At 47.2% G+C, this 20,191-nt stretch overlaps 2 protein-coding genes across 2 annotated transcripts in view; one reads left to right on the top strand and one right to left on the bottom strand.

Moving 5' to 3' along the window:
- The window catches only part of PGM5 (phosphoglucomutase 5), a 386,192-nt gene that overhangs the window by 346,215 nt on the left and 19,786 nt on the right, over nt 1–20,191 (top strand). The gene's annotated exons all lie outside the window — the stretch shown is intronic.
- LOC141086296 (uncharacterized) lies at nt 10,136–12,127 on the bottom strand. Its single transcript, XM_073572251.1, has 2 exons — nt 11,862–12,127; nt 10,136–11,751 (listed from the first exon to the last, which is right to left on the bottom strand). Exon 2 carries the CDS (start codon nt 11,514–11,516, stop codon nt 10,278–10,280), a length of 1,239 nt encoding a protein of 412 aa, XP_073428352.1. The 5' UTR covers nt 11,517–11,751; nt 11,862–12,127; the 3' UTR covers nt 10,136–10,277.

The following is a 20,191-nucleotide window of genomic DNA, read 5'->3' as shown; positions in this document are numbered from 1 at the left end:
CGCTAAATGTAAAAGGGCCTTAACACAGAGACATCTTCTTATCTGCATTCTTCACACAGGCAGCACAAGTTAAACACAGCGACATCTTATCTTTTACCTGCCTTCCAGGCAGACTTGGTTCTTCCTGTCAATTCTGTCTATATCCTTGCAGCCTCTGTCTATATCAGAGGTCTCAAACACGCGGCCCGCGGGCTGCATGTGGCCCCTGAGCCAGGCATCTGCGGCCCGCGGTGCACCACATGTCTCACTTCCTGAGGCAGGTGGAAGGCGCGCAGTCAGGAGCACGCGATAGCTGTTCTGTGTGTACAGGACCTAGGATGAGGTCACAGGAGGAGGAGTCAGGGGTCACATGATCAGGGGCCTCAGTGTAAGCAGGATGCTGCTGTCTGTGCTGGTTGTCATGGTGCTGGATGAAGGTAAGTTTATGTGTGGGGTCAGGAGGGGTTTACAGGGTGGATGGAGCATGTGTGTACGGAGCGGAGCCGTGTGTGTATGAGGTGTACGGAGCAGAGCTGTGTGTGTACGAAGTGTACGGAGCGGAGCCGCGTGTGTACGAGGTGTACGGAGCGGAGCCATGTGTGTACGAGGTGTACGGAGCGGAGCCGTGTGTGTACGAGGTGTACATAGCGGAGCCGCGTGTGTACGAGGTGTACAGAGCGGAGCCGTGTGTGTACGAGGTGTACGTAGCAGAGCCGTGTGTGTATGAGGTGTACGGAGCAGAGCCGTGTGTGTACGAGGTGTACGGAGCAGAGCCGTGTGTGTACGAATTGTACGGAGCGGAGCCGTGTGTGTACGAGGTGTACAGAGCGGAGCCGTGTGTGTACGAGGTGTACGTAGCAGAGCCGTGTGTGTATGAGGTGTGCAGAGCAGAGCCATGTGTGTGTATGAGGTGTGTGGAGCGGAGCCGTGTGTGTACGAAGTGTACGGAGCGGAGCCGTGTGTGTACGAGGTGTACATAGCGGAGCCGCGTGTGTACGAGGTGTACAGAGCGGAGCCGTGTGTGTACGAGGTGTACGTAGCAGAGCCGTGTGTGTATGAGGTGTGCAGAGCAGAGCCATGTGTGTGTATGAGGTGTGTGGAGCGGAGCCGTGTGTGTACGAAGTGTACGGAGCAGAGCCGTGTGTGTACGAGGTGTATTAAGTTTGAAAGGAATGCGGCCCGCTAACTCAAATTTTTTTATGTGCAGCCCATTTACTCTGCCGAGTTTGAGACCCCTGGTCTATATCCTTACAGCCCCTGTCAATATCCTTGCAGCCTCTGTCTCACTCTTGGTAAATCTCTGACCCACTATTGGACAATCTCTGTCCCTCTTCTGCTCCTGGTCCTGGTCCTGATCGGGAATCCAGGGTAAACAGCGTGTAACTAAGCACCGTGCAGCACTTAGTTACCCGCTGTTTACCCTGGATACCAGCATGCTCGCTGGTCCTGATCGGGTATCCAGGGTAAACAGCGGGTAATTAAGTGCCGTGCTAAGTTACCTGCTGTTTACCCTGGATATCAGCGTGCTCACTGGTCCTGATCGCTGGTGAGTCTGCCTATGTGACAGCTCACCAGCGATCAGCTAACTATGTCCCAACGATCCCATTCAATTCATGTTGGATCGTTGGTGGGATCGCTGGGACGTTGAAGCGTGTAGCGAGGCCTTTATGCTCTATCTCTACTGTGCCCCCTCTATTCTAATCCCCCTATGGTCCTGCACTACTTACTAATCTACTAATCTATCCCTAAGCTAAAGTATGATACATCACATTGGTCAGCACGGTGGCTCAGTGGTTAGCGCTGCAGCCTTGCAGCGCTGGAGTCCTGGGTTCGAATCCCACCAAGGACAACATCTGCAAGGAGTTTGTATGTTCTCCCCGTGTTTGCGTGGGTTTCCTCCGGGTACTCCAGTTTCCTTCCACACTCCAAAGACATACTGATAGGGAATATAGATTGTGAGCCCCACCGGGGACAGTGATGAAAATGTGTGCAAAACTGTAAAGCGCTGCGGAATATGTTAGCGCTATATAAAAATAAAGAATATTATTTATTATTATCACATTACAGTCCATGACAAATGCATTACAGTGCACAAAATAGCAAAAAATTAATGAAACATAAGGGTGCCGCATGTGACACAGGTGGACAGCATCAAGGAGAGAGAAGGTACATGAGGGTCCCCGCTACCTCCTTACACTATATTATTAGCACAACTACAAAATGTACAAAGCTATTCCTGGTAAGAAATGTAGAGGACACGCATTTGCCGAAGCACTGTGGATCTTTCAATGAATTGATCAGTCGAGATGCAAGGAGTTGGATTGTAAGATGCAACACTGGAGAGATCACATAGATCCCATCACTGCCACCAATTTGTCAGAGATAACAGCAGGGAGAATCACGCAAATACCACATCCAGTTGCAAATCTTTATTCATTACATAGTGGAATGCGTTGAAGCATAAAAATGATCAATGTAAATCAAAATGAATATCCCATGGAGGTCTGGATTTGGAATGATACTCAAAATCAAAGTGGAAAATCAAATTAAAGGCTGATTCAACTTCAGTGGAAATGCCTCAAGACAAGGAAATGATGCTCAGTAGTGTGTGGCCTCCACATGCCTGTATGACCTCCCTACAATGCCTGGCCATGCTCCAGATGAGGCAGTGGATGTTCTCCTGATCGATCTCCTCCCAGACTTGGATTAAAGCATCAGCCAATTGCTGGACAGTCTGTGATGCAATGTGGCATTGGTGGATGGAATTAGACATGATATCCCAGATGTGCTTGATTGAATTCAGGTCTGGGGAATGGGTAGGCCTGTCCATTGCATTAATGCCATCATCAGGAACTGCTGACACACTTCAGGCACATGAGGCCAGCATTGTCATGCATCAGAAGGAACCCACGGCCCGTGGTCTCACAATGGGACTGAGGATCTCATCCCGAAACCTAATGGCTGTCAGGGTACCTCTGGCTGTGCAGCCCTGCAAAGAAATGCCTCCTCACACCGTTACTTAGCCACTTCCAAACCGGTCATGCTGGAGGATGTTGCAGGCAGAACATTCTCCAACTCTGCGGCCCTGCAAAGAAATGCCTCCTCACTCCACTACTTAACCACTGCCAAACCGGTCATGCTGGAGGATGTTATTATTATTACTATTTATTATTATAGCGCCATTTATTCCATGGCGCTTTACATGTGAGGAGGGGTATACATACAAGTACAGTAATCTTAAACAATACAAGTCACGACTGGTACAGGATGAGAGTGGATCCTGCCTGCGAGGGATCACAATCTACAGGGGATGGGTGAGGATACAGTAGGTGAGGGTAGAGCTGGTTGTGCAGCGGTTTGGTGGATCGGTGGTTACTGCAGGTTGTAGACTTGTCAGAAGAGGTGAGTGTTCAGGTTCTTTTTGAAGGTTTCCATTGTAGGCAAGAGTCTGATATGTTGTGGTAGAGAGTTCCAGAGTAGGGAGGATGCGCGGGAGAAATCTTGTATGCGATTGTGGGAAGAGGAGATAAGAGGGGAGTACAGGAGGAGATCTTGTGACGATCAGAGGTTTCGTGCAGGTAAGTACCGGGAGATGAGGTCACAGATGTATGGAGGACTCAGGTTGTGGATGGTTTTGTATGTCATGGTTAGGGTTTTGAACTGAAGTCTTTGGGTAGTGGGGAACTAGTGCAGGGATTGACAGAGGGGAGAGGCCGGGGAATAGTGGGGGGACAGGTGGATTAGTCGGGCAGCAGAGTTTAGAATAGATTGGAGGGGTGTGAGAGTGTTAGAGGGGAGGCCACAGAGCAGGAGGTTGCAGTAGTCAAGGCGGGAGATGATGAGGGCATGGACTAGGGTTTTTGCAGATTCTTGGTTGAGGAATGTACAGATCCATGAAATATTTTTGAGTTGAAGTCGGCAGGAAGTGGAAAGGGCTTGGATATGTGGTTTGAAAGAGAGATCAGTGTCAAGGATAACCCCGAGGCAGTGATCTTGTGGGACTGGAGAGAGTGGGCAGCCATTTACTTTAATGGCTAGATCCGTTGGGGGGGTCACGTGAGATGGGGTAAAGATGTGTAATTCTGTTTTGTCCATATTAAGTTTTAGAAATCTAGCAGAGAAGAAGGATGAAATAGCAGACAGACATTGAGGGATTCTGTTTAGTAGTGAGGTGATATCTGGTCCCAGAGATGTAGATTTGTGTGTCATCAGCATAGATGTGATACTGAAAGCCATGAGACTCTATGAGCTGTCCGAGGCCGAAGGTGTAAATGGAGAAGAGCAGGGGCCCTAGAACTGAACCTTGCAGGACTCCAATGGATAGGGGACGCGGTGAGGAGGTGGTGTGCGAGTGGGAGACACTGAATGTCCGGTCTGCTAGGTATGACGCAATCCAAGATAGGGCCAAATCTGTGATACCAAGAGATGAGAGGGTCTGTAGTAAAAGGGAATGGTCCACTGTGTCAAAGGCAGAGGACAGGTCCAGGAGGAGGAGGACAGAGTAGTGTCGCTTGGCCTTGGCGGCTAGTAGGTCATTGGTGACCTTAGTTAGGGCAGTTTCAGTGGAGTGGTGTGGCCAGAAGCCTGATTGTATTGGGTCAAGGAGGGAGCAAGAAGAGAGGTGGGAGAACAGTTGAAGATGGATGTGTTGTTCCAGTAGTTTTGAGGCATAGGGGAGAAGTGATGTAGGGCGATAGCTAGATACAGAGGATGGGTCAAGAGAGGGCTTTTTGAGGATAGGTGTGATTGAGGCATGTTTAAAGCTTGAGGGGAAAACACCAGTTGTTAGTGATAGGTTGAAGAGGTGGGTTAGGGTTGGGATGAAGACTGTGGTGAGGTTTGGGATGAAGTGGGATAGGATCGGGTCAAGTGCACAGGTAGTGAGATGTGATCTTGAGAGTAGAGTGGAGAGTCGATCTTCTGTAATGGTGGAGAAGTAGGTTTTGGAGGAGGAGGGCAGGGCAGTTAGGAGGAAGGGCACTAGGGGTTGTTGACCAAAACTGTCTCTGATGTTACCAATCTTCTCCTTGAAAAATGAGGCAACGTCTTCAGCTGAGATGAGTGGGGAGGGAGGAGGTGCTGGGGGACGGAGGAAAGAATTGAAGGTGTTGAATAACTGTTTAGGGTTGTGAGACAGGGAGGATATGAGAGATGAGAAGTAGGTTTGTTTTGCTGCAGCGAGTGTGTCCTTGAAAGTAGTGAGGGACTGTCTGATTCCAAAGCTACAGCTATTGTGGTGTTATATAGAGCAGCAGCAGGATCCGCATTGTGTAGGGAACTTATGTCTATAAGAGGGAGGAGGGATTCAGACAATGAGTGTAGATCGAGGTGTTGAAGATTTCTGCGAGGGTGTGCGAGTTTTTGAAGTGGGGATTGTGGACCTGAGGAGGAGAGGGAAGAGAATGTAAGTAGGTTGTGGTCAGAGAGAGGAAAACGTGAGTTAGAGAAGCTAGATAGGGAGCAGAGGCGGGAGAAGATGAGGTCTAGTGTGTGACCATCTTTGTGAGTGGCTGCAGAAGATCATTGAGTGAGGCCGAAGGAGGAAGTGAGAGATAGAAGTATAGTGGCAGCTGAGAGGGAAGTGTCAATGGGGATGTTGAAGTCGCCCAAGATGATAGTGGGAATATCAGTGGAAAGAAAATGAAGTAGCCAGGTGGTGAAGTGGCCAAAGAAGGTGGTGGCTGGCCCTGGAGGGCGGTATATGACAGCTAGTTGGAGGCTGGAGGGGGAGTAGATGTGCACCTCAACGGAAGGGAGGGTAACAGAGGGTGGCACTGGGATTGGGGTGAAGGACCAGTTATCTGACAGGAGAAAACCAACTCCTCCACCATGCTTGCTGCTGGGGCGGGGGGTGTGGGAAAGGTGGAATCCACCATACGAGAGGGCAGCAGGAGAGGCTGTGTCAGAGGGGGTGAGCCAGGTTTCGGTGATGGCGAGGAAGGAAAGTTTGTTAGTAATAAAAAGATCATGGATGAAGGAAAGTTTGTTGCAGACAGAGCGAGCGTTCCACAGAGCTCCTGTTAGTGGAACTGGGGAAGCTGGGGCCGGGCAAATGTGTATAAGGTTGGAGTGGTTACGGGAAGTTGTGATTGGGCATGGATGGGAGGTAGAAATGATTGTGGGAATGTGGTGAGGAGGACCAGGATTTGGTGAGATATCGCCAGCAGTGAGGAGGAGCAGAGAGAGTGTTATCAGGCGGGAGCAGGAGAGGGCATGAGGGGGCTGCCTGTGTTTGGAGACAGAGGATTGTATGTTGAGGAACACATCTGAGGAAGAGGCGAGATGGATTGGAAGGATTGAAGAAGAGATGAACAGTTCCTTGCTTGGTGTAGGGATTAGTGGGGTTAGCAGAAAGTGAAGGATTATAGGGGTCAGAGGGGAAACAAACAGAAACATTGTTTACAGTGACTCTTTCCAATTACCTTCTGTTCCCTTCTGGATTAATTCATATATTCATATCATCTCACACTTTTAAGATACACATTTCTAGGATACACACTGCAGACTAAAGTCTTGGCAGACTTGTGCTATGCAATATATGTGCTACAAAGTGCATTCAGGTGTGAAGCTGAGAGGAGTGGTCTGTGTTCATCTTGGTCAGACAATTAAGAGTGGATCAAATGTATATGATCAAGCCAAAGTAAACAAGGTCATAAATAAGACTGGGGTAAAGCAGGGGGTTAGTTGAGAGACATACCGAGTAGAGTTGAGCGACTTTTGGTTTTTTTAGGGTCGAGTTTCGTTTTGTGAAACCCAACTTTTCCAAAAGTCGGGTCGAGCAAGATCGGCCGATTATAGGGAAAAGTCGGGGTCGTCCCAAAACATGAAACCCAATGTAAGTCAATGGGGAATAAAAGTCGGCAGTGAGAGGAGGACAGGAAACACACCTACAGTGCCCATTTGAATGCCAAAAGCATCAATTCTTCTTACTTAAGCTTGTCAACCTTAATTAACTTCATAATACAAGTTAGGCTAGTTTCACACTTGCTTTTTTTTGCAGCGCGTTTTTCCCGCAAAAAAACGCATTAAAAAAACGCATACAAATGCATACAAACGCTGCGTTTTTTTCCAGCATTTTAATGCGCATGCAGGAAAAAAACGCAGCGTTTTTGCGCGTTTGTATGCGTTTTTTGTGCGTTTGCGTTTTTTTACAGATTTTGGAAAAACCCCACAAAAAAGAAAAAACAACCATTCAACAACACACAAGACCAATGGGACTTCATTGTGGGTGTGGTATGTTAATATATATACACCCTGTCTACAGTATTCTTCACATTTGCTTGATTCTTCTCGTGACCATGGATCTGCGCTGGAAGAGTTTTCACTTCAACTTGGATTTGGACATCGCGATGGCTCAGGCGTATGCAGTTGCTTGCCATGAACAAAGGAAGAGAGAGAGGCAGCGAAGACGGCGGCGTATGTGGATACATCCGATTGTTGAACTCCGGGAGAGCCGTGGGGCATACCATACCCTCTACAGCGAGCTCCAGTCAAACCCGGAGAAATTTACAGATTATATCCGGATGTCCCACGAAAGTTTCATGGATTTGCTTGCTCGTGTCCAACAATCCATCCGGAGACAGGACACACAGCTCCGTCGTGCGATTCCTCCTGAGGAACGGCTACTGGTGACATTACGGTATGTTTTAAAAACAAAGGGGTGTGGTCTGATGTTTTTTTTTGTAAATTTAGTATTCAAAACCTTGGGTAATTAGTTTTCGTGAATGTACTAATATTTTTTTTATAGTTTTTAAAAATAATATACATAAATATTAATTTTACTTCTTTGTCTGTTCACAGATTCCTGGCGACTGGAGAAACCCTATCCTCACTACACTTCCAGTACCGTATTGGAATCTCTACCTTGTCTGGAATTGTTGCTGACACCTGCCGGGCTCTCTGGAATGTTCTTTGCCCAGAATTTATGCCCCTGCCCACCGCTGAAAAGTGGATGGAAATTGCTGACAAATTCTGGACAGTATGCAATTTTCCCAACTGTTTGGGAGCTGTTGATGGGAAACACATACGGATCATCAAACCCCAAAGAACGGGATCTGAGTACTATAATTACAAAAAGTACTTTTCAATAGTACTCATTGCAATTGCGGATGCCGGATGTATGTTTGTAGCAGTGGACATTGGAGCATTTGGCCGTGGTAATGACTCGCAGGCTTTTAAAAACTCAGACATGGGCCGGAGGTTGTATGGCAACCAATTTAATTTCCCTATGCCACGGCCTCTTCCTCACACCGAAGCTCCGCCACTGCCCTTTGTAATGGTTGGCGATGAGGCTTTTCAAATGTGCGGAAACTTACTGAAACCCTACTCCAGCCGGGACTTGGACCACACCAAAAAAATTTTTAATTACAGGCTGACCAGGGCCAGAAGAACTGTCGAGTGTGCTTTTGGGATTCTTGTTTCCAGATGGCGAATTCTGGGCACGGCCATTAATCTTAAACTTGAAACAGTCGATGAGGTGGTGAAGGCCTGTGTGGTTCTACATAACTTTGTGATGGCTAAAGAGCACCCGACCTTTGAACTGGACGATGATGCTCCGAACCCATTGCCTGAATTCACTCAGCACACTCTCAGGTCATCCGTTGAAGTTGGCCAAATGAGGGACAAATTTGCGGCCTACTTTATTTCTGATGTAGGACGGGTGCACTGGCAAGATGAAATGGTGTAATGTTGTTGTTTATGGTAATAAAAATCCTTATTTGATACCATTACTGAGTGCACTATATTTTTTAAACTCCGATTAATTAAAAAACTTCCCATGTATAACTGAATTTTGTTATGTTCACACACCTGGGCAGGTAAATACACATACGAGTTAAAATGCAGCATTGCTAGTCTGCGTGAAATATATTGGAATGAGCAAAGCTGCAGGCCATGAATCAGGAAACAATTTTTTTTAAAGATAAAATTGTGCAAATAGTTTAAAACAAAGTATGTGATTTTCTCAAAACACAACACTCAAAACCCAACCCCAATGAAAGTCCATGGGGAATACAAGTCAGCATTGAGTGGATGAATGTAATCTGCTCCATTAAAAGTTATTACACTAGGCCTTGGAATGACTATACTAGGCCGTGGTATTTCAAATATGAGTATACTAGGCCTTGGGGCTAGTAGTATATGTGAAATACCACGGCCTAGTATAGTCATACCAAGGCCTACTGTAATAACTCGATTTTTAACAACTAGCATCTTGTTTCAACAAAAACAAACTGGTGAAACTAGAAAGAAACTTATTTTTTAGACAAGTTTCAACAGTTTGTTTTTCATGAAACCAGATTCTATTTGGTAAAACTAGAGTTATTACACTAGGCCTTGGAATGACTATACTAGGCCGTGGTATTTCAAATATGAGTATACTAGGCCTTGGGGCTAGTAGTATATGTGAAATACCACGGCCTAGTATAGTCATACCAAGGCCTACTGTAATAACTCGATTTTTAACAACTAGCATCTTGTTTCAACAAAAACAAACTGGTGAAACTAGAAAGAAACTTATTTTTTAGACAAGTTTCAACAGTTTGTTTTTCATGAAACCAGATTCTATTTGGTAAAACTAGAGTTATTACACTAGGCCTTGGAATGACTATACTAGGCCGTGGTATTTCAAATATGAGTATACTAGGCCTTGGGGCTAGTAGTATATGTGAAATACCACGGCCTAGTATAGTCATACCAAGGCCTACTGTAATAACTCGATTTTTAACAACTAGCATCTTGTTTCAACAAAAACAAACTGGTGAAACTAGAAAGAAACTTATTTTTTAGACAAGTTTCAACAGTTTGTTTTTCATGAAACCAGATTCTATTTGGTAAAACTAGAGTTATTACACTAGGCCTTGGAATGACTATACTAGGCCGTGGTATTTCAAATATGAGTATACTAGGCCTTGGGGCTAGTAGTATATGTGAAATACCACGGCCTAGTATAGTCATACCAAGGCCTACTGTAATAACTCGATTTTTAACAACTAGCATCTTGTTTCACCAAAAACAAACTGGTGAAACTAGAAAGAAACTTATTTTTTAGACAAGTTTCAACAGTTTGTTTTTCATGAAAACAGATTCTATTTGGTAAAACTAGAGTTATTACACTAGGCCTTGGAATGACTATACTAGGCCGTGGTATTTCACATATGACTATACTAGCCCTTGGGTTGGTTTTTAACATGTATTTACCCATCAGTGTGTGTGAGCGGCGCAAACAACATTAATGAAACTTATTAATGGTGAACCACAAATGTAAATTTATTTTTTATCACAAAAAAAAAATTTAAAAATTATTTTTTACGGCGTTTGGGGGCAGATGGTTTCAATTTGGGGGTGTGCAGGGAATATGCAACACTTGCAGTTGAAGACGGTGTTTGAGGGGAAGGGGCAACAAAACTTGTGGGGGAAGGTAGTCCAGTTAAGGGAATTAAACTTGGAACACTTGTAGGAGAGGAAATCTGTTCAGTTACATTAGTTGTAATGGCATGTCGCCGTAGGCTTGTGTGCCTGGACCGACTTTGGCCCAATGCCCGCCTTGATTGATTTCGCCTTGAAGTAGGGGCAAATATGGAATGTAGGTCCCCCGTCTGCTGGTATGGCTGCTGCTGCTGAGGTGGCGGCTGCTGCTGCAGAGGTTGCGGCTGCTGCTGAGGTGGCGGCTGCTGCTGAGGTGGCGGCTGCTGCTGAGGTGGCAGCTGCTGCTGAGGTGGTTGCTGCTGCTGCTGAGGTGGCGGCTGCTGCTGAGGTGGTTGCTGCTGCTGCTGAGGTGGCGGCTGCTGCTGAGGTGGCTGCTGCTGCTGAGGTGGCGGCTGCTGCTGAGGTGGCTGCTGCTGCTGAGGTGGCGTCTGCTGAGTTGGCTGCTGCTGCTGAGGTGGCTGATGCTGCTCTTCTTGTTCAGTGCTCGTCCTTGCAGGAGGACTGGTGGCGGCAGTGATGGCCCAGGTTTGCAGAGTGGTGGTGGCAGGGCTACTACATGTTGTTGTAGCGGCAGGGCTGTTCCATGTTTGCCTAGTGGTGGCTGAGCTCCACGCATGCATGGGATTGGCGGTGGTGCTCCAGACAGGAGCAGCGCTTGCCATGGTGGTGTCGGTGAAGTGACCAGCTGCACTCAGACTTGTGGTGGTGTAACGGTGGGTGTCCAGCCTTTGAAGAGAGGTGTCCGTGCAGTGGTATGCAGCACAAGTCGGTAGTGAGGTGAAGCGAGTCAATGGTGGCACAGGTGGAAAGGACACCACTGACTGCTGACCGTACCGATTATGCTGCATAGCCTGCAAGAAAGCATTGTTGCAGGCCTGCAGCACATTCAGCTGTTGATCAGGACTAAGGTGTTCCGCCATGCCCTTTTCAATCTTACTAAAAAAATGGTGTGCTGGTCTGTTGAGGTCGGCCTCCAGACGGTCAAGGCGCTGTTCTACAGAATTGAAGCGGTGTTCAAAGTGGTTAAAACCACGTTCCATCAGTGCAAAACCGCTTTCAACTCTGTCGGACAGTGACTTGAGGCTGGAATTAAATGTCTCGCTCAAATGCATAAACTCGGGCAAGACATTCCTTTCCAAGGCCCTCTGCCGCTGGCGGGTAGTGCCCGCATAACCAGTGGCAGAGACCTGGGACAGGGGAACACCTGATGGCCCAGCTTCCTGGTCACCAGCTGTGTGTGTGTGGGACCTGCAAGGTGCTTCCTGGCTGTCGGATGGCTGGGACGGGTCAGAGGACGTCCGACGAAGGACCGCTCCAGGGCCAGGTTGCAGGGTGCTGCTCCAGGTGCTGTGGAAGAAAGGAAAATCATTACTACCATGCCTTTACAAGAAGCATCAGCTGTGGATTAGAAAAACACAGATTAATAAAAATAAAAACCCAAAATGTATAATACTTACGATCTTGTGGCAAGGACCGGTCGTAGGAACTGCAACGCGTGATAGTGACGGTATCTAGTTCTGGTCCTTGACGCAGATCCACTGCGAACCTGGCCCTCAGCACGAACATCACTGTTGAAGCGGTCCTTGATCGAACGCCAACGTGTTCGGACTTTGTCCACTGTTGATAAAAAAAAACAGTGCCGTCAAGTACAACAGTCACTGCTTCACAATTTAGCAATACAATACTCAAAGCAGTCACTGTAGACCACGATGACACTGTTGGGTTTCCTGCTAGAATACGCCTAGCACGAAACCCAACAGTGCCGTCAAGGACAACAGTCACTGCGGCACAATGTAGCAATACAATACTCAAAGCAGTCACTGTAGACCCCGATGACACTGTTGGGTTTCCTGCTAGAATACGCCTAGCACGAAACCCAACAGTGCCGTCAAGGACAACAGTCACTGCGGCACAATGTAGCAATACAATACTCAAAGCAGTCACTGTAGACCCCGATGACACTGTTGGGTTTCCTGCTAGAATACGCCTAGCACGAAACCCAACAGTGCCGTCAAGGACAACAGTCACTGCGGCACAATGTAGCAATACAATACTCAAAGCAGTCACTGTAGACCACGATGACACTGTTGGGTTTCCTGCTAGAATACGCCTAGCACGAAACCCAACAGTGCCGTCAAGGACAACAGTCACTGCGGCACAATGTAGCAATACAATACTCAAAGCAGTCACTGTAGACCCCGATGACACTGTTGGGTTTCCTGCTAGAATACGCCTAGCACGAAACCCAACAGTGCCGTCAAGGACAACAGTCACTGCGGCACAATGTAGCAATACAATACTCAAAGCAGTCACTGTAGACCACGATGACACTGTTGGGTTTCCTGCTAGAATACGCCTAGCACGAAACCCAACAGTGCCGTCAAGGACAACAGTCACTGCGGCACAATGTAGCAATACAATACTCAAAGCAGTCACTGTAGACCCCGATGACACTGTTGGGTTTCCTGCTAGAATACGCCTAGCACGAAACCCAACAGTGCCGTCAAGGACAACAGTCACTGCGGCACAATGTAGCAATACAATACTCAAAGCAGTCACTGTAGACCACGATGACACTGTTGGGTTTCCTGCTAGAATACGCCTAGCACGAAACCCAACAGTGCCGTCAAGGACAACAGTCACTGCGGCACAATACAGAGCAGGGAAATACTCACTAAACGCCTTTTTGGCGGATGCTGTGGCGCTGTCCCAGCCATCCATCAACGCTGCGGCCACCTCATTCCATAGCCGCCGTGTCACCACATTGTCCTTGTACAGCCGGTCACGGCTGTCCCACAACGGCGAACGCTCCTGGACCAGGCTGATGAGCTGCTCATTATCCAGGTAGACGTCTTCATCCCGTTGTGGAACCTAGACAAAACACATTCATTAGAATAATCAAATTTAAATTGACTAAAAAGTTACAAAAAAAGAAAAAAAAAAAAGAGTAAAAATAGAAGATAAAAAAAAAAAAAAAACATTACAAATCATTTGATACTTACATTACGTATCACCACCGGGACTTGGCTTCGCTGCTCCTGCTGTTCGCCCTCACTATTCCCGTCCGCAGATGATGATGACGATGTCTGAAAGTTGAAAAAAACGTAAGAGATTTGGAGAAGCAGCAGATATACTTACCAGATGCACGAAAATAATCACCTCACGGTCTGCTTGCGCCAATTCCTGCCGCGATGGGGAATACTCCGATTCTGAAGACATACTGCATGTAAAAATAATAAAAATCATTAGTACATACATAATTTAAAAGGACAGGCATATAATGTAATATACTCACATTCTTCGCTGATATAATGTGTTCTTGGTTGAATGTCTGCTCTTCAATCTGTCTAGTGTAGTAGTGGCAGAGTTTTGGCAGGCACCTCCTTTATATAGCCTTTTTTTTTTGGACTTTAGAAGATTCTAACTAGGATAAAAAGTGGACACCACCCAAAAAACGCTGCGCTAAAAAAGCGCATACCTGCGCATGCCAGTGCGCACGTATGCGCATCCATAGGCTATAATGGCCATTTTTAGCGCAAAACGTGCGCATACGTGCGCATGCGATTTTTTCAAGGGCCAAAAAATGCAACATGCAGCGTCTGGAAAATACCATCGCACAACCCAAAAAAACGCAGCGCATGAAAATCGCATACATGCGCTTACAAGTGCGCAGGTATGCGCACCCATGTTAAATATAGGGGAAAAATCGCATGCGCACGTATGCGTTTTTTTCCAGCGCTAAAAAACGCAAATGTGAAACCAGCCTTACGCACTGAAAAATGGGGGTTATTTGGCTAAAGTTGTGGGGGGGTAGGGCTAGCTCCAGGTTTTCATGTGCCCTGGGCGAAAGAGCGCCCCTTTAACACATACCACAACTCATCATGCTCCGATACGGCAGAGAAATAGCGGTATAGTACAATGAAAAATACTTCACTTTTTACATCTCATGACGAGGCCCATCTATTTCTCCATACAGAATCATTGGTCCCATATAATGTTTGAAACAGTATATGATGAGCTCCACATAATGCTACAGTATATGTTGGTCCCCATGGATGAAGCTCCACTGTCTTATGGGCCCAAATAATGCTCCAAACATAATGGGCCCCATTTCTAATGCTCTAGTGTATAATGGGCCCTGTAAATGCTGCTCCAGTGTCTGATGTCCACCTTTGGAATGTTCCAGTGTATGGTGGGCCCCATCTATCATTCTCCAGAGTATAGTGCTCCCCAAAAATTGCTGTCCCAACATTGAAAACAATCAAATAAGTCTCCTCGCTAGGGAATCCCTGTACTAGTCTGGACTCCTCGTCGTCCCCATCTTCCATCTCACTGCACAGTATTTCAACCTTGCAAGTGCTGTGATCCTGAGCAAGCAGGGGGGGGCCCACTCGTTGGCGACGGCACTGGCACAGGGCCCCTGATAGTACGGTGGTGTGTCTGATGGCGGGTGGGCTGAACCTGCACTTTCATCTGCAGCTTCCTCTTTGTCACCGTGTAAGATGGAACTGTATATGGGAAGGGTAACCTGAGTTTCATCAGGGTCAGATTCAGGGCGTGTAGCGTGCGAGGGGAATGTAGTGGTCTGGGTCAATGTACCAGCAGATTCATCGAGCAGTGGTTGGGCATCAGTGCACTTGTGTCGCCCCCAGGAGTACGGTCGCCACAGTGGCATTACCTTCCTCCTAGGGAGTGTGATGTCATGCTTGGGAGCAACAAAGGATCTCTCTAGCAGGTTAACTGATTGGGCGGCGTTATTCCCACGAGTCATAACCCTCCAAACAGCGTTCATGAAGGCAAAGTGTTTGTTTTACGTGGGCAGTATGGTTGCAAAGCTGAACCTTAAAGGAATGTCCAGAAGGGCACCACCAGGAGTGGAGCCTAGGGTTAAATTCGACTCCACCTGGGAAACCTCAACCATGCCAGCTACAGAACAGATGCACACATTGCAAGCTTAATTCCGTTAACGAATGAGACTCCGTCATGCCCCGCGGTCCGAGTCTGGCTTGCTAGAGGGACACGTGAGGCTCTGGCGCATGAGATTGGCCAATAACTGGTGTGTCATGCCCTTACATATCCGTTGCTGCATGTGCGCTACACTGAAAAGGCCAGCGTTTGTCGCTTACAGGTGCAGATAACCCGCTGAACAACGTTAGTGATGGGGATCACTGATTACAATTATTACCCGCAAACGATGATTTCCCAGTAAGTGCAGGTCAACCGCAGTTCCGGAATTAGGCCTAACCGTCATTCCTGAAAAAATGAAAAACTTACGTGTGCAAACCACAGGTGCTGTAGCTTGCTTAACAGCTCGCCAGCCGTTCTCACGCCCAGTATGGATTACACGTGATTGCACAAAGGTGAGAAAGGGTACCGTATCCCAGGATAACATGTATGGATAGCGTACACATTCAAAATTTATGTCTATACATCAGGAGGCAGGCTCAGACGGTGTTAGGCCCAGTATGGCTTGCACGTGATTGCACAAAGGTGAGAAAGGGTACCGTATCCCCGGATAACATGTATGGATAGCGTACACATTCAAAATATATGTCTATACATCAGGAGGCAGGCTCAGACGGTGTTAGGCCCAGTGTGGCTTGCACGTGATTGCACAAAGGTGAGAAAGGGTACCGTATCCCCGGATAACATGTATGTATAGCGTACACATTCAAAATATATGTCTATACATCAGGAGGCAGGCTCAGATGGTGTTAGGCCCAGTATGGCTTGCACGTGATTGCACAAAGGTGAGAAAGGGTACCGTATCCCAGGATAACATGTATGGATAGCGTACACATTCAAAATATATGTCTATACATCAGGAGGCAGGCTCAGACGGTGTTAGGCCCAGTATGGCTTGCACGTGATTGCACAAAGGTGAGAAAGGGTACCGTATCCCAGGATAACATGTATGGATAGCGTACACATTCAAAATATATGTCTATACATCAGGAGGCAGGCTCAGACGGTGTCAGGCACAGTATGGATTTGACGGCCCAGACTACACAGCGGAGGAGCAGGGAGAGGTAAAGATTGCAAATGCTGGGGCCCTGCCCAAGCAAGGGGGCCCACTCGTGGGCGTCGGTACTGGCACTGGACCCCTCATAGTACGGCGGTGTGTCTGACGGCGGGTGTGCACCACCACCGTCAGAGACACTTGATTGCACTATGAGGGACCCTGTGCCAGTGCCTGCGCCCAATAGTCGGCCTACCCACCTGTCCAGGGCAACGGTACTCGCACGGTGTCGTGCGCTAGGTGGTGACCCCGGCCATGGCGGGGGAGGCAGCACAGTTAGGGAGTTTTAGAAAGTGGCATATGTTGATGTTGGACATTCAGCTGATGCAAAAGGCGAAATAGGTGAAGTCCCAGGAAGAGGTGGACCAAAGCAAGCCATTTTTCTGTCACCCTATGTGTCATCAGGGGAAGGTGGGACAAAATCCTTGGAAACCCATGCATGGTTCATTTTAATGAAGGTTAGATCATCCACATTTTGGGTTGACAGACGGGTCCTTTTTTCTGTCAGGATTGATCCAGCTGCACTGAAGACTCTTTCCGATAGCACACTTGCAGCTGGGCAATCGAGCTCCTGTAAGGCATATTGGGCCAATTCAGGCCAGGTGTCCAGTTTAGCGGCCCAATAGTCAAAGGGGAATGACCTGTGTGGGAGAACATCGATATGGGAGGAAAAGTAGTTTGTAACCATAGTTGACAACTGCTGTCTCCTGTCACTTTCCATCGATGCAGTATTACTAGTTGTGTGAGCGGTACTTGAAAAATCAGTCCACAACATTGTCATGAAACCCCTGTCTCCAATGCCACTTCTGCTGTGTGCACCATGAACACCTCTGCCAAGCTGCCCCCTGCCCGTACGGCTCGTGTGAGAACCATCACTGCTGCTGTGTGCTGGGAATGCCTCAAGCAACCGATTTACCAGAGTTGCTTGTTTATTAGCCAATATTAGGTCAAGGTTCTCCTGTGGCATGATGTTTTCATAGAATCATAGAATCATAGAATCGTAGAGTTGGAAGGGACCTCCTGGGCCATCTGGTCCAACCCCCTGCTCAAAGCAGGATTCGCTAAATCATCCCAGTCAGATGTCTGTCCAGCCTCTGTTTGAAGACTTCCATTGAAGGAGAACTCACCACTTCTCGTGGCAGCCTGTTCCACTCATTGATCACTCTAACTGTCAAAAAGTTTTTTCTAATATCTAATCTGTGTCTCTTCCCATTCAGTTTCATCCCATTGCTTCTAGTCTTTCCTTGTGCAAATGAGAATAAAGTTGATCCTTCTACAATGTGACAGCCCTTTAGATATTTGTAGACAGCTATTAAGTCTCCTCTCAGTCTTCTCTTTTGCAAACTAAACATTCCCAAATCCTGCAACCTTTCCTCATAAGACAGGGTTTGCAGACCGGTCACCATTCTGGTCGCTCTTTTCTGAACTTGCTCCAGTTTGTTGATGTCTTTTTTAAAATGTGGTGCCCAAAACTGGACACAATATTCCAGATGAGGTCTGACCAAAGAGGAGTAGAGGGAAATAATGACTTCACGTGATCTAGACTGTATGCTTCTGTTAATACATCCTAGAATTGCATTTGCCTTTTTTGCTGCTGCATCACACTGTTGACTCATATTCAGTCTGTGATCTATTAGTATACCCAAGTCTTTTTCACATGTGCTGTCACTTAGCCCTATTCCTCCCATTCTATATATGCTTTTTTCATTTTTATTGCCCAGATGTAGTACTTTGCATTTCTCCCTGTTAAAAACCATTCTGTTAGTTGCTGCCCACTTCTCCAGTTTATTTAAATCTTTTTGAATCCTCTCTCTCTCTTCTCTAGTATTAGCTATCCCTCCTAGCTTTGTGTCATCAGCAAATTTAATCAGTTTACCCTCAATTCCTTCATCTAAATCGTTGATAAAGATGTTGAACAATACAGGGCCCAGGACAGAGCCCTGTGGTACCCCACTTGAGACATTCTTCCAACTGGATGTGCAGCCATTTACGACCACTCTTTGGGTCCGATCACTGAGCCAGTTATGAATCCACCTAACAGTTGCCTTGTCCATTCCATACTTAGTCATTTTTTCAATAAGGATTGTATGAGAGACTTTGTCAAATGCTTTGCTGAAGTCAAGATATACTATATCTACAGCATTTCCTTGATCCACCCAATCAGTGATACCGTCATAGAAGGAAATTAAGTTAGTCTGACATGACTTATTAGTTACAAACCCATGCTGACTCTATTTTGTAATTTGCCTTTATAGCGTGGATCCAGGATGCTGGCCAACCAGTAGTCGTCACCGTTCAACAGTGGCAGCTGCAGATGGAGTGCTCGTATGACTGCGCTCTGTGGACGAGCTTTCGCTTCTGGAGGAGGAGGAGGAGGAGGGTCGAACGCCTACAGCCAACTGTTTCCTATACCGTGGGCTAGGCAGCACTGTCCCACCACCGCTGTCCCCTGTGGACCCTGCATCCACCACATTAACCCAGTGCGCAGTGATGGACACGTAACGGCCCTGGCCATGCCGACTGGACCATGCATCAGTTGTGAGGTGCACCTTTCCACTCACTGACTGCTTGAGTGCATGGACAATGCGGTCTTTTACATGATGGTGGAGGGCTGGGATGGCTTTGCGAGAGAAGAAGTGGCGACTGGGTAGGTCATAGCGTGGTACTGCATAGGCCATGAGTTCGCGGAAAGCTGCGCTTTCCACCAACCGATAGGGCATCATCTCAAACGAGATTAGTTTGGCAATGTGGGCGTTCAAACCCAGTGTACGCGGATGAGAGACTGAGTACTTGTAGCGTTGTTGACTACCTTCTTTGTGATCAGTTGCACATGTGGCACTTGAGGTTTGGTGTTGTGTCCACGCTTGCAAGTGCATGCTGGTTAAATGTCTAAGCATGCAACTGGTATTCAAATTTTTCAGATTTTTCCCTCGGCTAAAGGTCTTTGCGCACTTCTTACAGATAACCTTGGCCTGATCATGAGGATTTTGTTCAAAAAAGTGCCACACTGCACTCTTCCTACTTTGGCAGACATTTTGCGGCCTAGCACGCTGTGATCTTTTGACCGTCTGGACAAGCTGTCCAGCAACTCTTTTGGTTTTTGGAACCTGTCTTTGGAGTGCTCCGGGCCTGCCAGATAACAGCTGTTGCGATGTCGATGTCTGCTGTGGATGCTCCTCCTCATCTGAGCTATTGGAAGCAGCACCCTCTTCCCCCAATGGATGCCAATATGGGTCAACAACTGGGACATCCATCACCTCCTCTTCAATGTCATGTGCACCTTCCTCTGTGTCACCGTGTATGGTGGTATAGTGTGCGGGAAGGGGCACCTGAGTCTCATCAGGGTCAGAATCTGGCTCTGTAAACTGCGAGGACAATGTAGTGCTCTGAGTGAATGTACCAGCAGAATCATCTATCAGCGGCTGTGCATCAGTGCACTCCATGTCAGATTCATCTTGGCCTGGGTAATTCACCATTTCACTTGATAATCCAGGCATGGTATGTGAAAACAGCTCCATGGAGTAATCAGTAGTATGGCCTGCGTCATCCTTCAATCTTGGTTGGGGTGAAGGACACAAGGAAAGGTGTGGTTCATGAACATGAGCCTCCAATGACGACTCAGTGCTTTTATTTTTTACAACTTCAGAAGAGGAGGCGATAGAGCTGGAGTCAGCAATGTAAGACAAAACTTTTTCCTGAAGCTCTGGCTTTAAAAGCGGTTTGCCAACTCCTAGAAAACTAAGCCTTCGAGGCCTTGTGGAGCCAGAC

Source organism: Dendrobates tinctorius, unplaced genomic scaffold (genome assembly GCF_039654945.1).
Source record: "Dendrobates tinctorius isolate UK_male_01 unplaced genomic scaffold, ASM3965494v1 ptg000031l, whole genome shotgun sequence".
NCBI lineage: Eukaryota > Metazoa > Chordata > Amphibia > Anura > Dendrobatidae > Dendrobates > Dendrobates tinctorius.
The sequence above is the reverse complement of the archived record's forward strand: the minus strand, read 5'-3'. Positions and strand labels throughout refer to the sequence as shown.